Source organism: Dama dama, chromosome 19 (assembly GCF_033118175.1).
Source record: "Dama dama isolate Ldn47 chromosome 19, ASM3311817v1, whole genome shotgun sequence".
Lineage (NCBI taxonomy): Eukaryota > Metazoa > Chordata > Mammalia > Artiodactyla > Cervidae > Dama > Dama dama.
In genome coordinates, this window is record NC_083699.1 from 48,487,426 (window position 1) to 48,503,278 (window position 15,853).

The 15,853-nt window shown below is 36.8% G+C and overlaps 1 protein-coding gene across 7 annotated transcripts in view; it reads left to right on the forward strand.

Moving 5' to 3' along the window:
* The window catches only part of LRCH3 (leucine rich repeats and calponin homology domain containing 3), a 99,679-nt gene that overhangs the window by 30,225 nt on the left and 53,601 nt on the right, over window positions 1-15,853 (forward strand). For all 7 annotated transcript variants that reach the window (XR_009696983.1, XM_061166959.1, XM_061166953.1 and 4 more), the window contains exons 2-5: window positions 9,443-9,587; window positions 11,187-11,313; window positions 11,773-11,878; window positions 15,215-15,351. Coding sequence is in view for 6 of the 7 variants with exons in the window: in XM_061166959.1 (XP_061022942.1) it covers window positions 9,443-9,587; window positions 11,187-11,313; window positions 11,773-11,878; window positions 15,215-15,351 (515 nt within the window). In the remaining variant the exon portion in view is untranslated. The remainder of the gene's footprint in view (window positions 1-9,442; window positions 9,588-11,186; window positions 11,314-11,772; window positions 11,879-15,214; window positions 15,352-15,853) is intronic.

A 15,853-nucleotide genomic window follows, 5' to 3' on the forward strand; every position in this document is an offset into this window, starting at 1 on the left:
CTTCCTGCTCAGAAAAGGAAAGTGCTTCCTGTAGCACTAGAAGGAATCAAGAATAGTGATTGTTAAGTTTGTACTGAAATCAGGAAGGGACAAAATTGAGCAGACTTCTTTAAGAGCAAAGAAGGAATTTATTGAACTAAACATGGAAACTCCTTAGATTATTAATAATTATTTTGAAATATTTAATTCATAAAATTATTATAAACAAGTTTTTATGTTACAAAGAATTAGGGTTTTTCCTTTTTGCACTAACTTATGAGAAGCAATATCATGTTAGTAAAATAATTATACTTTTTTTTTTTTCAACATTGTGACCTTCAGAGTCTCAAACAGAAATAGGAAGTCATAAAGTTAGCTGGAAGGAAAATGCCATGTCAGTTAAATAAATGTTTCCCAAAAACTTTTTTAGGTTTAAAAAGCCATGTTACTGTTGTCTTTGGACTCCAGGTTTGTCCCCTGAAAGCAAGAATCAACTACTCTTCACTCATAAAATCATAAAGTTATTAAATAGTTAATTGGGAAATAGAGTTAGGAAAAAAGTACTTTTTAACATGTTTCTTGCCTGCAAGAAGGCAAAATAATTGAAAATACCAGTGAAAGTGTTAGGAAGATTCTGAAGTCTTCTAGAAATCTGTTGTTGTTTAGTCGCTAAGTCATGTCCGACTCTTTGTGACCCTGTGGATGGTAGCCCGCCAGGCTCCTAGATGGTAATAAATGGGAGAACTAGGGCTGAAGTCTGGCTATGTCATATGTCTCATTTAAGATAATAGTTTACTCTGAATTTCATTGTTTTGGGGCATGGCTTTGAAAACTTTATTGGCAGGCTTTGTGAAAGTGAAAGTCGCTCAGTCATCTCTGGCTCTTTGTGACCCCATGGGCCATATAGCCTGGCAGGCTCTTCTGTCCATGGAATTCTCCAGGCCAGAATACTGCAGTGTGTAGCCATTCCCTTCTCCAGGAGATCTTCCCAACCTAGGGACTGAACCCAGGTCTCCTGCATTGCAGGCGGATTCTTTACCATCTAAGCCTCCAGGGAAGCCCTCATTTAAGATAATAGTTTTACTCTAAATTGCTTTGTTTTGGCTATGGCTTTGGAAACAGTTTATTGGCAGGGTATGTAATGAGCCATATTTCAAGATGAAAATATTACGAGAATTCAATCACAATTTTAAGGGTAATCTTTATAAACTCTGAGTTCATTTTCCAATATTATATAAAACCAGAATCCGTTCTAGGCAGAAGTTCATGTTCTTTACTTTGTGGGCAGAGAGTCTTTTAAGTTTGTTGCATTATCTGAAAAGGAAAAACATGTAATGTATTTGAATGATATCTAAAAATAAGTGAGGGGGGAAAATTTAATTAGAAAATTGCAGGAGTATATATATGTATGTGTGTAAGTATATTTATATATACACCATTTCTCATCATTAAGATTTAACATCAGTACTTAGGTAATCCTTATTGTCATATGTTTAACTTCAGCTAACGTGTTTCACTACCAGATAGCCACATGTATTTATGATGATTTAAATCTTTTAGATACCCCTTGTACCTGTCATGATACAGCAGCTTGTGGTTTCTTTAATCGTTCTGTCAGAGCAGAACTAGAGTGACGTTTTCTCTAGCCTTCAGTCATAGTTTTTTTCCCCTGCACTCAAGCCTCTACTGACGGGCACTGGGAGGCCCCTTAGGGCTACTGCCTGCTGCCTCATTTTAAGCCAGTTTTAGTGTTTTGTTATAGCAGCACTCCACTTCCAGGTACCAATTTCTCTTTTGTTTTTCTATTGCCATATAACAGATCACTATAAAGCTGGATGGCTTACAAAAACAACCCAGCAACAGTCATTAATTCTGAAACTTCCCTTGGACTTGGTGGTTTTCCCTTTTGTCCCCTACTCTGCAAATCTAACTTGCCACAAAAGTTTCTGTTATATGAGGGTGAAAAATAGCTGATTCTAGAACTGGGGCACAGAAGTTGCAAAATAAGCCTGGAACATCTTGCTGTGTCAGAATATAAGGAAATGCTAAAAAAAAAAAAGTGGCATATCAAAAAGATACAGGAGGACTTCACTGGTGGTATGGTATATAGAAATCCGCCTCTCAATACAGGGGACATGGGTTCCATCTCTGGTCTCAGAAGATTTCACATGCCGCGGAACAGCTAATACCTGTGTGCCACAACTACTGAGCCCATGTGCCTAGAACAAGTGAAGCCACCACAATGAAAGGTCTGTGCACCACAATGAAGAGTAGTCCCCGCTCACCACAACTACAGAAAGCCCATAGGCAGCAGCGAAGACCCAGTGCAACCAAAAATAAATAAGCAAACAAACTAAAAGATACAGGAGCTAGTGTAAAGGGGAGTTTTCATAATCAGTTCAGTTCAGTCACTCAGTCGTGTCCGATTCTTTGCGACCCGATGAACCCCAGCATGCCAGGCCTCCCTATCCATCACCAACTGCCAGAGTCCACCCAAACCCATGTCCTTTGAGTCGGTGATGCCATCCAACCATCTCATCCTCTGTCGTCCCCTTCTCCTCCTGCCCTCAATCTTTCCCAGCATCAGGGTCTTTTCAAATGAGTCAGCTCTTCGCATCAGGTGGCCATATCAGGTCTGGGTCACAACGGGTTATAACATTGAATAAAATGAAAATCCATGAATTTAGGCAGCAAACGGATCAGTAAATGTACATCTTTTTTAAAAAATAGGAAGGTATCATAAATTAAAAACATTTTATATTTCAAAATGGAAAAAAGTCCTAATGTCAATTTTTATATACCTAAGCCATTCTTTTGTTTGTTTTATAATTTATTTATTTTTTTGGTTGCACTGGGTCTTTGTTACTGCATGCAGGCTTTTTCTAGTTGCATAGAACAAGGGCTACTCATCGTTGTGGTACATTCTATTCTCATAGCAGTGGCTTCTTTTGTTGTGGGGCACAAGTTCTAGACACATGGGCTTCAGTAGTTGCAGCACACAGGCTCAGTAGTTGCAGCTGGGCTCTAGAGTGTGGGCTCAGTAGTTGTGGCACACAGGTTTAGTTGCTCCATGCATATGGAATCTTCCTGGACCATGGTTTGAACACATGTCCCCTGCACTGTCAGGCATGTTGCTATCCACTGTGCTACCTGGGAAGTCCACCCTCCTGAGTTGAGGCAGCATCTCTGACCAGGAGAGAGAGGCTGCAGGTGGTCCAGGATGTGTGCATCTGCCTAAGTTTCTGGTTCTTTGTTGATAGAAACAATAATGTAATCTGAAGGGCTCTCTCGATCATACACTTTCTGAATCACTTGATAAAAGTGCTAGAAAAGCCACTCTTTCTGAGCGTCCCTGCTGCCGGCATCATCCAACTGAGGGTACTGGCCCTATGCATGCCTATCTTCATTCCCTTTGGAATAATCAACCACTTTCCACCGTAGTTCTTCAGTGCTTAGCATGTCTTCACCCTGCTTTAAGTAGGACCCTTGGGGAGAGTAAGAAATTGACAGAAAAGGTTTATACGGCTTACTTTTTTAGCTACCAGAGGTCTTCCATATTGTCTTCTATGAAGTCTGACCAATGAAGACATCTTAAGTCCTGGCCCCAGTGTGCCTCCAGGGCTCTCTCAGGCTCCCTCTGTGTGCCCCCTTCCATCCAGCTTCCTAAGCCATTCTTTTTTATGGTTGTAACCTATCTTAGCTTTTTTAAAATTATAAATACCTATTTATGGTTTGATACACATAATAGTTTTTCCCTCAGGGGTTGGAATTTATTCATTTTATCTAAAACGTACTTCTTTGGAAATTATTTTCAATCCAGGTTATGTAGTGTTTCTTAAAAAAAGATAAAATTGTAATTTTGTCCTTTTTCAGTATATTAATTATGCCTTACCATAGATGAAGCTCTATAGATGGAAGACAGGATTCTTTCTTTCTTCTTATTCCACAGTTTTTGTTTCATTCATTTATTTGGTCTTTTTTTAAAATAAATATTGAGTGCTATTATATGCTATGAACTGTGGCTCTACTAAGTGCCAACTTATACAGAGTTGAACAAACCAAACCTTTTCCCTACTCTTTAAGTATTCACCATGTGAATCTAGAGTGATCATTCCCATGCACCCCCCTTTAATATTGAAGATTCTCTTTACATTGTTTTAGACTTTTTTCTTTAATGTAGTATTTTTAAACTTGATTATTTGAGATGAGTTTAACTTTGAGGGTAACTTTTTTATAAATAAGAAAAATCAGCATTTCATTGCAAGCAAAATGTTTTAAAGCTTTTTCCATTGAAATATTTCTTTTACTTATCTGAAGCTTCCATAATACATTTTTTTAAGATAAAAGTTTTCTCATATTTTTTATCAGGCCAAAATAGGCTTTTTTTTTTTTTGCTTTGCTCAACTGAATAATACATCCAAGAGCTGTGCAGGGTGGTATAGTTGTCAGCTCATGTTAAGACCAAGGCCACATTCAGGATATGATATGTAGAAGTAACTTAATAGCTTAATTTGCAAAGTTGCTTATTATCCAGTTTGTGGCTTTTTACAATACTTGGCAAATCTCAACTGAGCTTGCAGTCTGGAAAACAGCCTACAACTGACTACATTGACACAGAGATGGAAATTTAGAGGGCTCATGTGGCAATAACTAGTCTTATCCATATGTGTGAAATTAAATTTACTCTAGTGATACAAAAATATAGCAACCTCTCTTTATTTAACCTCACTGAAAGATAAGGAAACTGTTAAGCATTTTAATGTAAATCTTAAAATAAGTGTTTTCTACCTTTATGCTTTTTAAATTAAGTATACTGAAAGCAGTATTCTTTTTGGTGACCAAAGATCATAAATTATTTTATTGTACTCTGCTATATTTTATTGCATAGTGCAATACCATGTAATTGGTGAGGTGGTGGTATTTTTGCTGTATTGCTGTCAACCTTATGAAGATAGCTTTATGTGTGTGCCTCTTTGCATTTTACAGTATATGAAGTAATTTTCCATGCATTATTTGATTTGATTCTTAGAACAATCCTAAGAGGCAGTGACAGAAGAGATGAAGAAAAATGGTTGGGCTCACAGTTTATGTGGACCAAGAAATTGAGTGTTTGTTGATAGGATTATATTGGTTGGCAGGGGAACAGAGAATGGTGTTAAGATGCTTCCAGAATCCTGACTTAAGCAACTGGATACACAAAAGCATCATGTACTGAGAAAGGAAATACTGCAAAAGGAGTATATTTGCACATATGTAACATTTCAATGGCATTGTATGTGAAGTTAGTCCTCAGAAGCTCAAGTCTTTTTTACCTCTGTGGAAATACATGAGGTAGTTTCAGAGCATTCAGTTTACATACAAACTCAGGACACTGACTATAAAATGAGAATTTCTTACATCAGTTTAGTTACCAAGTCAAATATGGTTAAAATTTTATTTCAGCCTTTATTTCCTTCTTTTGAACTTTAATGATTAATAAAATTGGAAATATTAGTAGTCTAGCTGAGACCTTTGCTGTTTTGAATACAGTTGAGATTCTTATAGTAAGAAAGAAGGAAAGAGCATAGATACTCAAAGGGCAATGAACTACATCTTTCATAAATAACATGGCCCTTTAAAAAGTTCAGATATATTGGTTGGGTCTCCTTGTTAGTTCCTCAGTCTTGTCCAACTCTTTGTGACCATATGGACCATAGTCCACCAGGCTCCTCTGTCCATGGAATTTTCCAGGCAAGAATATTGGAATGGGTTGTCATTTCCTTCTCCAGGGGATCTTCCTGACCTAGAGATTGAACCGGGTCTCCCGCATTGCAGGCAGATTCTTTACCATCTGAGACACCAGGGAAGTGTATTGATTGGGTGATAATATTAAATATAGAGTGATTTCAGTTAAAATATTAAGATCGTCAGACAATAAAAGAAAGAAAATCTACCTGTGGGTTGTTTATAAGAAACTTGTTCAAAGTGTAATAATCCAGAAAGTTCGAAACTAAAGAATAGGAAAAAGTACTCTGTAGAAATACTGATTGTTAGTTTTCTATGCTGTATAACAAATTATCACAAATTTAGCAGCTTAAGGAGCTTCGTGGTTTCTTTGGATCAGAAGTCTAGGCACAGCTTAGCCTGGTCTACTGCAAGGTGTTGATCTAGATTGAGTTCTCTTCTTGAGGTATGACTAGGGAAGAATCTGCTTCCATGCTCCCTCAGGTTGTTGTAACTGTAGAGTTTGCAGCAACTTACTTCTTCAAAGTTGGCAACAGAGATAGAACAGATTAGATAAGAGAGTCATAACCACAGGAATGGCATCACATCATCTTTGCAATATTCTATTGGTTAGGAGCAAGTTGGTTACTTTTTAAGGCCCACCTACACTCAAGTGGAGAAAGGGATATTATACAGGGTGTTAATAGGGATCATGGAAGTCACAGTAACGTCAGTCCAACAGACCAACCAAAAGAAGAGATTTCAAAGCAAATAACTGTACTAGGAATAAAAGGAATAACTTAAGAATTATAAAACGTTTAATTTTTCAGTTCAGTTCAGTCGCTCAGTTGTGTCCAACTCTTTCCAACCCCATGGACTGCAGCACGTCAGGTTTCCCTGTCCACCACCAGCTCCCAGAGCTTGCTCAAACTCATGTCCATTGAGTTGATGATGCCATCCAACCATCTCATCTGTCGTCCTCTTCTCCTCCTGCCTTCAATCTTTCCCAGCATCGGGGTCTTTTCCAATGAGTCAGAAGATAGTAATTTAAAATTTTGTGGGTACCTAAACCCAAAACTCCAAATTACATAAGGAAAGGGTTGAATAATTATAGAGAGAAATAGACAAGATAGCAATAAAAATGAAACACTGTAATATACCCTTCTCTCTCAGGGTTGATACAAAACTCTCAGCAGTTGATACAAAAAACTGACCAAAAAATAAATCAATAAGGATGCACCTTGAACAATGCAGTTAAATAAATACGACCTAATAGACATAACCAAAACATTAATCCAATGTAGAATAAATATTCTCGTCAAACTCACAAAGGCTTCCCAAATAATTCAGTAGTAAAGAATCTGCCTGCCAATACAAGAGACGTGGGTTCAATCCCTGGGTTGGGAAGATCCCCTGGAGAAGGGAATGGCTACCCATTCCAGTATTCTTACCTGAAGAATTCCAAGTCAGAGGAGCCATGGGGTCACAAAGAACTGCCCCAGGTGGAAAGCTTAGTTCCAGTGCATCATAGAGGTTGTTTTACTATTTTGGTGTAAAATGCCATTCAAGGTACTCCAGCAGCTTGATCTGAGCTCCAAGGATGAGGCAAACCATGAATTGGCAAGGGAAAATAATTCACTTAAAGGAACTCTAGCAGCAAGAGAGAGGATGAATAAGGATTACATCTAGAAAAAAGCAACTTCAATGAAATAGAACTATTAGAAGAGATAATGACAAGTTTAACAAACAGAACAAAACAGAATGATCCAGTAATTCCACTCCTGGGCATTTATCTGGAGAATAGTTTGAAAAGATACATGCACTTTAATGTTCATAGCAGCACTGTTTACAATAGCCAAGACATGGAAGCAACATAAATGTCTCTTGACAGATGAATGGATAAAGATGTGGTACAAATGTATACAATGAAATATTAATCAGCTATAAAAAAGAATGAAATAATGCCATCTGCAGCAACAGGTATGGATCTAGAGATTATCATACTAAGTGAAGGAAGTCAGAGGAAGACAAATATCGTATGATATCACTTATTTGTGGAATCTTAAAAAGTGATACAGATGAACTTGTTTACAAAACAGAAACAGACTTAAGACATAGAGGACAGATTTATGACTACCGAAGGGCAAAGGACAGGAAAGAGGTGGGGATAAATTAGGAGTTTGGAATTAGCAGATACAGACTACTATATACAAAATAAACAACAAGGTCTTACTGTAACAGCACAGGGAACTATGTTCAATATCCTGTAATAAACTCTAATGGAAAAGAATCTGAAAAAGGAGATATATATCAAGTTACATATATATATAGGCATGTGTATACATACATGTATGGGCTTCCCTGGTGGCTCAGATGGTAAAGAATCAGCCTGCAATGCGGGAGACCTGGATTTGATCCCTAGGTCAGGAAGATTCCGCTGGAAGAGGGCATGGCAACCCAGTCCAGTCTTCTTGCCTGGAGAATCCCCATAGATGGAACCTGGAGTCACAAAGCATCAGACAGGACTGACCCACTAAGCACAGCACAGTGCGTGCACATGTGGGCATGCATGCACGTGCACACACACACACACAGAGAAAATACTGCAAGGTGTACTACTGGATTACAAAAGAAGATAACATAGATGTTTGTTTTTTCCCCTTTGTCAGCTTATAAGATAATGAATTGGTTCTTTAATCATCTTTGGGGGAGTGTTTTATTTTAAACTCCTTTAATTCAGTAGCATGTTATAGATTTCAGTCTGCTGCATTTATTATCTTTACTGAATCTCAGATTGTCTCATCTTTGGCCAGTGGGAACAAAGATGTTTCCTGAGTCCTTTTGATGTGACACTGATACTTTTTGACTGATAAAGAGACAGTATTTTGTTTTGTTTTTCTTCATTTTTCAGAAAACCTCAGGATGTTGTCTGTGCTTTTGGGAATGTGGATTTTAGGGATCCATTTGTTTTCTAGGATACTTGATACTTAGCATGATCTGTGATATGATTTGAAATGAAATTCCAAGGCTGATATTCCTTGGAATTTATGTTACTTGCAAAGAATAATGGTTTTAGCTTTTTAGTATGTGTGTGTGTGTGCCAGGTTGCTTCAGTCATGTCTGACTCTTTGCAACCCCATGGACTGTCGCCCGACAGGCTTCTCTATCCATGGGATTCTCCACGCAGGAATACTAAAGTGGGTTGCCATGCCCTCCTCCAGGGGATCTTCCTGTCTCAGGGATCAAACCCCCATCTCTCACATCTCCTGCATTGGCAGGCAGGCTCTTTACCATTCGGGCCACCTGGGAAGCCCATTTAGTATTTATGGAGACTCAAAAGTTAACCAGTGGGGCTTCCCTGGTGGCTCAGATTGTAAATAATTGGTCTGCAATATGGGAGACCTGGGTTCGATTCCTTGGTTGGGAAGATCCCCTGGAGAAGGGCATGACAACCCAGTCGAGTATTCTTGCCTGGAGAATTCGATGGACAGAGGAACATGGTAGGCTACAGTCTATGGGGTCGCAAAGAGTCAGACCCAACTGAGCGACTAACACACAAAAGTAACCAGCATTTTCCAGCAACAGATGTAGAGGCATATGTTAAGCTGGTTTATTCAATCAGTTAATATTTGAATGTTTACTCTGGACCAAACTTCACAATAGAAACTCTGGGAAATTCTAACAATTACGAAATCTACTTTTTGTTTAAAATTTTTATAAAATAAGTTCCAGGGATTAATTTTAAAATTATTTGTTTCAGATCTGTCACGAAATCGCCTCTCAGAAATTCCCATAGAAGCATGTCACTTCTTTTCTCTTGAGAATCTCAATTTATACCAAAATTGTATTCGATATGTACCAGAGGCAATTCTAAACCTACAAGCGCTAACTTTCTTAAATATTAGGTAAGAACTTTTTTTTTAACTTTAGTTTTGTGTGGTGTTTTCAATTTTTCTCATCCCTTTCACTAAAGTTAACGTTACCTGAGTAATTCCCGTCCTGTGGCTGACCCCATGTTTCCATTTCAGGGGGCACGGGTTTGTTGCCTGGTCAGGGAACTAAAATCCTGCATTCCTTGCAGCCAAAAAATAAAAATAATACTTTTTAAAAAATTACATCATCTGTTTATCTCAGCAATATCTCTTCATGTTTTTAGGCTAAATTAACAGTATTTTCTGGGTCCCTCTAGTTTCTCCCTTAGTCTTTGTCTTTGCAATAGTTAAACTCTATAAGAGCTGTTACCCTAATTGTCTTGTAGCAATGGTTGTCCAATTACATTTTCAAGTAAGTTTCATCAAATAAGAATGATAGATCTGAAATTATTTTGGTTCTTGTGGTTATGTATTTTTGTGTCCTAAGTTCTGAACATATAAATGCAGTTATTTAGCTCGTCTACTCCGTTGTTTCACATCTGACAAGACTTCTTTTGTTATTTCATTATAAAAAGTTATAAATGTTGACTGGAGAAAATAAATTTAGAAAAGTAAAGGAAATCCATCAAAATGTGTCTGAATTAATAGATGAAATTTTCCCTTTTTTTTCTAGGCCTTTAGTCGAATTTTTGAATAAATTTTTCCCCTTATCAAGAAATATCCTTTGGAAATATTTTTTATATGTAATCATTTTAATGTACAGTTTATATATTTCTAAAACTCATTTTTGCTCTCAGATATTTACTTATTTTTTCAGTTTTTTCCCACAAAAGTAGAACTATTAGACAGCTTTGTATGTGAATATCTACTTATTAGATACTAGAAGTTTTAATGGCTCATGATCTGGTAATAAAATCATCAAAAGATCTTACAAATGGGGGCTGTTGTTACTAAGGATTAAGATGTTAAATATGCATAAGGAAAATTTTAACTTAGTTTTATCCTTATGATAGATATGTTTTTTACTTCCAGTTCTGATTTGTATACTTTTGTTTAGATAAAAGATTTCTTATCTATACTTCAGTTAGTATGATATATCTGAATTCACAATCTGTCCCTTGTTTCCCGTAGAACTATATTTGGGTTGTTTATATACATTTGGTTATAATGCTGTAATGATGAGGCAAGCAAATTACAAATACTCCTAATGTTTATAACTCTTTGGAAAGAAGAGGAGAGGATGTTAGTTACCTGCCCTATTTTAAAATAATTTTTCCTGTATAAATTTAACTGTAATACAATAATATGATTTGTTTATGAGACATTTCATTATTTGCAAAGGAGTTTTATGGTGCAAGAGTCCTGTAAACCCTGTGATTTACAGATGAGGAATCTGTGTAAGATGCAGATAAATTAAATGCTTTGCCTAAAAAACAAAGCTGACAAGTGAGTTTGACAAGTAACAAACTTGAGTTCAAATCTGTTTGTTTTTTCAAACTCAAATATAATATCCTGTTTCTTTCTTATAAGATTTACATTTGTTATTATACAGAGTGTAGAATGAGAAAGATGGCAATTTTTTTCCCTGAGTGGTGGGCTCTGACTTAGTTCTTTTTCTGCTTACCCATTTAGTCGGAACCAACTGTCAACATTGCCGGTACATTTGTGTGATTTACCATTGAAAGTCTTAATTGCTAGTAATAACAAATTGGTCTCACTTCCAGAAGAAATTGGACATCTCAGATATTTAACGGAACTTGTAAGTGAATATTTCATTTTTTGATTGTTTTATGTATATATGTATGTGTATTAAAAAGCAGAAATATAACTTTGCTGACAAAAACCATAGCTTTGACTATACAAACCTTTGTCGACACAGTGATGTCTTTAATATGCTGTTTTTAATGTGCTGTCTAGGTTTATAATAGGTTTCCTTCCAAGGAGCAAGCATCTTTTAATTTCATGGCTGCAGTTACTGTCAGCAGTAATTTTGGAGCCCAAGAAAATAAAATCTGTCACTGCTTCCGTCAGTCAAAAGCCTATACATTTTAAAAATCAAATTCTAGTACAAACTGTGGAATTATTCCTGGACACAAAATCATAGTATTTTTTACAACCGGGGGATATTATGCTGTCCAAACCTCATTTTGCAGATAGTTTAAAGCTGGCAAGTTTGTAATATCAGTACAGTTCTTTACTGTGTGTGTTGTTGAAATAGGACGTGAGCTGCAATGAAATTCAAACAATACCTTCCCAAATTGGTAATTTGGAGGCCTTGAGAGACCTTAATGTAAGAAGAAATCACTTAGTACGTTTGCCTGAAGGTAAGAAACTGTGAAACAGTTGTTTTGTTTTGTTTTTTGCCTTTTTATTTTAAAGATCTGTCAGACTGATTTGCACATCAAAAATGTATAAAAGTTACAGCAAGTGTTTGAGGTGTAATGATTTATTTAATACATGTTATCTGTTCTGGTGTAGATTTTAAAAGCTAGACTCTTGATTGAAAAGCTCCAATAACTATTGAGTAGTGATGGTAATTTTAGATCCTGTTAACTGATAATGTAGGGTCTCTGGAAGTTTCATTTGGCATAACTACTTAAGAGAAATTTCACATGTTTTTGATAAATCATATACATGATTACTGGAAAAAACATAGCTTTCACTAGATAGACCTTTGTTGGCAAAGTGGCTCTGTTTTTTAATACGCTATCTAGGTTTGTCATAGCTTTTCTTCCAAAAAGCAAGCATCTTTTAATTTCATGGCTGCAGGCACCATCTGCAGTGATTCCTCCTGCATCAGAGATTCACATCTTTCATTCTGAGAAATTGTTTTATATCTGTTTGATAATTTCCTGTCGTCTGATTTCTGTTTTCTCCTTCGAGAATTTTTGCTAATTGGATAGTGGACTCTTAATTGATCTTATGATTTTCTTATATTTTTTATTGTTCATTTCTTTGTCATTTTGATTACCCAGGTGGTAACAGTTCAACCATTTATAATCTAACCATTCTTCTGAATTTTTAATTTCTGCCATCTAATTTTTCATCTCTAAAAACCCTTACTTTTTGCTGATTTAAAAACAAAATCCTTTCCTTTTTCAGTAATTTAGTATTCTATTGTTCTGAAATTGGAGACATTAGTTCTAGTTTTCAGAGTTTTTTTCTGTTTCCTGTATGTTAACCTGTTTTTTCCTGCACTCATTTTTTTTTCCATTGTTTTGCATATTTTGATTTCTCTCTCATATGTTGAAAGCTCTTCTAAATGTTTGTGGGTCATATGCCATTTATACAAAGCTAATTAGAAATTCCAAGTGTACTGGGCAGAAATTGTATTAAGCAGTAAGCTGGATATTTTATTGGAGGAAACTCTATATCAGTATCTAACAGCCTTTTGTATGGGACTATATAGTTTGTCCAGAGAAAGATGTTTTCTTTCTTCTATGTTGTGTATCTCCCTAACTAACTGCCATTTAAGGCTAGGGAATGGGGTGAGGTTGGGTAGCAAAGTGCTGAAGTCTTGTTGCTAAGTTTGTAGACTTTCACTTAAATCCTCCATTTTTAGCAGGCAACTCATCCTGACTTTCCATTGTGCGGTCCTTGAGTTCAGAGGCTTTCAATTCAGTTTCACTAAAGGATAACTTGTTGACTTCTGTTGTGAATGGAAAGGAGCATGCATAAGTTAAGATTGAAAACCTATGCATCTAACTTGTTTTTATACAGATTGTCATCTAATCCTTTTGTTATTCCCACCTTTCTGTGGTATCAGACCTAGTTTCTAAGACTTTCTGTTGTTCCGTAAGGGGTCACCATTTCATGTAAAGTTGGGCACAGAAAAGGACAGAAATGATACGGACCTAACAGAAGCAGAAGACATTAAGAAGAGGTGGCAAGAATACACAGAAGAACTGGACGAAAAAGATCTTAATGACCTGGATAACCATGATGGTGTGATCACTTACCTAGAGACAGATATCGTGGAATGTGAGCCTTAGGAAGCATTACTACAAACAAAACTAGTGGAGGTGGTGGAATTCCATCTGAGCTATTTCAAATCCTAAAAGATGATACTGTTAAAGTGCTATACTCAATATGCCAGGAAATTTGGAAGACTCAGCAGTGACTACAGGACTAGAAAAGGTCAGTTTTCATTCTAATTCCAAAGAAAGGCAATGCTAAAGAATGTTCAAACTACCGCACAATTGCAGTCATTTAAAATATTAGCAAGGTAATGCTCAAAATCCTTGCAGCTAGGCTTCATCACTGTGTGAACCAAGAACTTCCAGATGTTCAAACTGCGTTTAGAAAAGGCAGAGGAGCCAGAGATCAAATTGAAAACATCCGTTGGGTCATAGGAAAGGCAAGGGAATTTTTTAAAAAAATGTACTTCTGCTTCACTAAAGGCTAAAGCCTTTGTGTGGATCACAACAAACTGGAAAATTCTTAAGGAAATGGGAATACCAAACCACCTTACTTGCCTTCTTAGAAACATGTATGCAGGTCAAGAAGCTACAGTTAGAACTGGACATGGAACAGCGGATTGGTTCAAAATTGGGAAGGGAGTACGTCAAGGCTGTATATTGTCACCCTGCTTATTTAACTTATATGCAGAGTCCATCATGTGAAATGCTGGGCTGGATGAATCACAAGCTGGAATCAAAATTGCCGGGAGAAATATCAATAACCTCAGATATGCAGATGACACCACCCTAATGGCAGAAAGCAAAGAGGAACTAAAGGGCCTCTTGATGCAGGTGAAAGAGGAGATTGAAAAAAGCTGGCTTAAGACTCAGCATTCAAAAAATGAAGATCATGGCATCTGGTCCCATCACTTCATGGCAAATAGAAGGGGGAAAAGTGGAAACAGTGACAGACGTTATTTTCTTGGACTCCAAAATCACTGCGGACAGTGAATGCAGCCATGAAATTAAAAGACACTTGTTCCTTGGAAGAAAAGCTATGGTAAACCTAGACAGCATATTAAAAAGCAGAGATATCACTTTGCTGACAAAGGTTGGTCTAGTCAAAGCTATGGTTTTTCCAGTAGTCATGTACGGAAGTGAGAGTTGGACCATAAAGAATGGTGAGCGCCAAAGAATTGATGCTTTCAAACTGTAGTGCTGGAGAAGACTCTTGAGAGTCCCTTGGACAGCATGGAAATCAAACCAGAATATTCACTGGAAGGACTAATGCTGAAGCTGAAGCACCAATACTTCAGCCACCTGATCGAAGAGCCAATTCATTGGAAAAAACCCTGATCCTAGGAAATTTGAGGGCAGGAGGAGAAGGGGGTGCCAAAGGGTGAGATGATTGGATGGCATCACCAACTCAACGGACATGAGTTTGAGCAAACTCTGGGGGTTAGTGATGGACAAGGAAGCCTGGCATGCTGCAGTCCATGGGGTTGCAAAGAGTCAGACACGAATGAGCGACTAAACAGCAGCAACAACATAAGGGGTCAAATAGTTTGCTTTTCATTAATATTACAATCCCTAAGCACTTAGATTTCATTTTATGACACTTCGCTATATATCAGTTAATCACTAAGAAAGGATGGACGTAAATACTTACGTTAAATCAATTATATTTAGATAGAAGCTCCTGAAGAAAAAAATGTCTAGCTTTGAAATATCATTGTATATTTCCACCTTACTTCCCTGCAGAACTAGCAGAGTTGCCTTTGATACGGTTAGACTTTTCCTGCAACAAAATTACAACAATTCCTGTCTGTTATCGGAATCTCAGGCACCTGCAGATGATCACCCTAGATAACAATCCGCTACAGTCTCCTCCTGCACAGGTAAACCACAGTTGATTTGAAGTATGTTATAAACTTTTTGGACAAAGGATGAAGTTTAAAAGTTGTAAGTTATATGTATTTACTTTTTGTCAGAAATTAAGTTCTTTTAAAATAAATTCACACTCACATGTATTCTTTAAAAGCCTTGAAGTAAATGAGATGAGAGAGAGGTAATGTTCCAAAAATGTTTTTCCTTTCACTAAATTGACTTTTTCACATTTGAAGGGTTCTTCCTTAAAGTTTTTTTTTTCCTAATTAAATTTGAGTTATTTCTTTCTAGTAAAACTTAAATGAAGACAATGTGAATGCTAAAGACAAAATACTCAGCTTACAGAATTAAAGATCATCAGTGTATTTCTCATGTCTGTTGTCTTTGTACCTTCCTGTTTTCTAAAATCTTAAGTTCCTCATAGAGTCAGTTTGGTCATTTGTTTATTAGTGACTGAAATGAAACTACTTAATGAAGTTGTTATAAGGTAGCTTTACATACAGCTTTCAGACA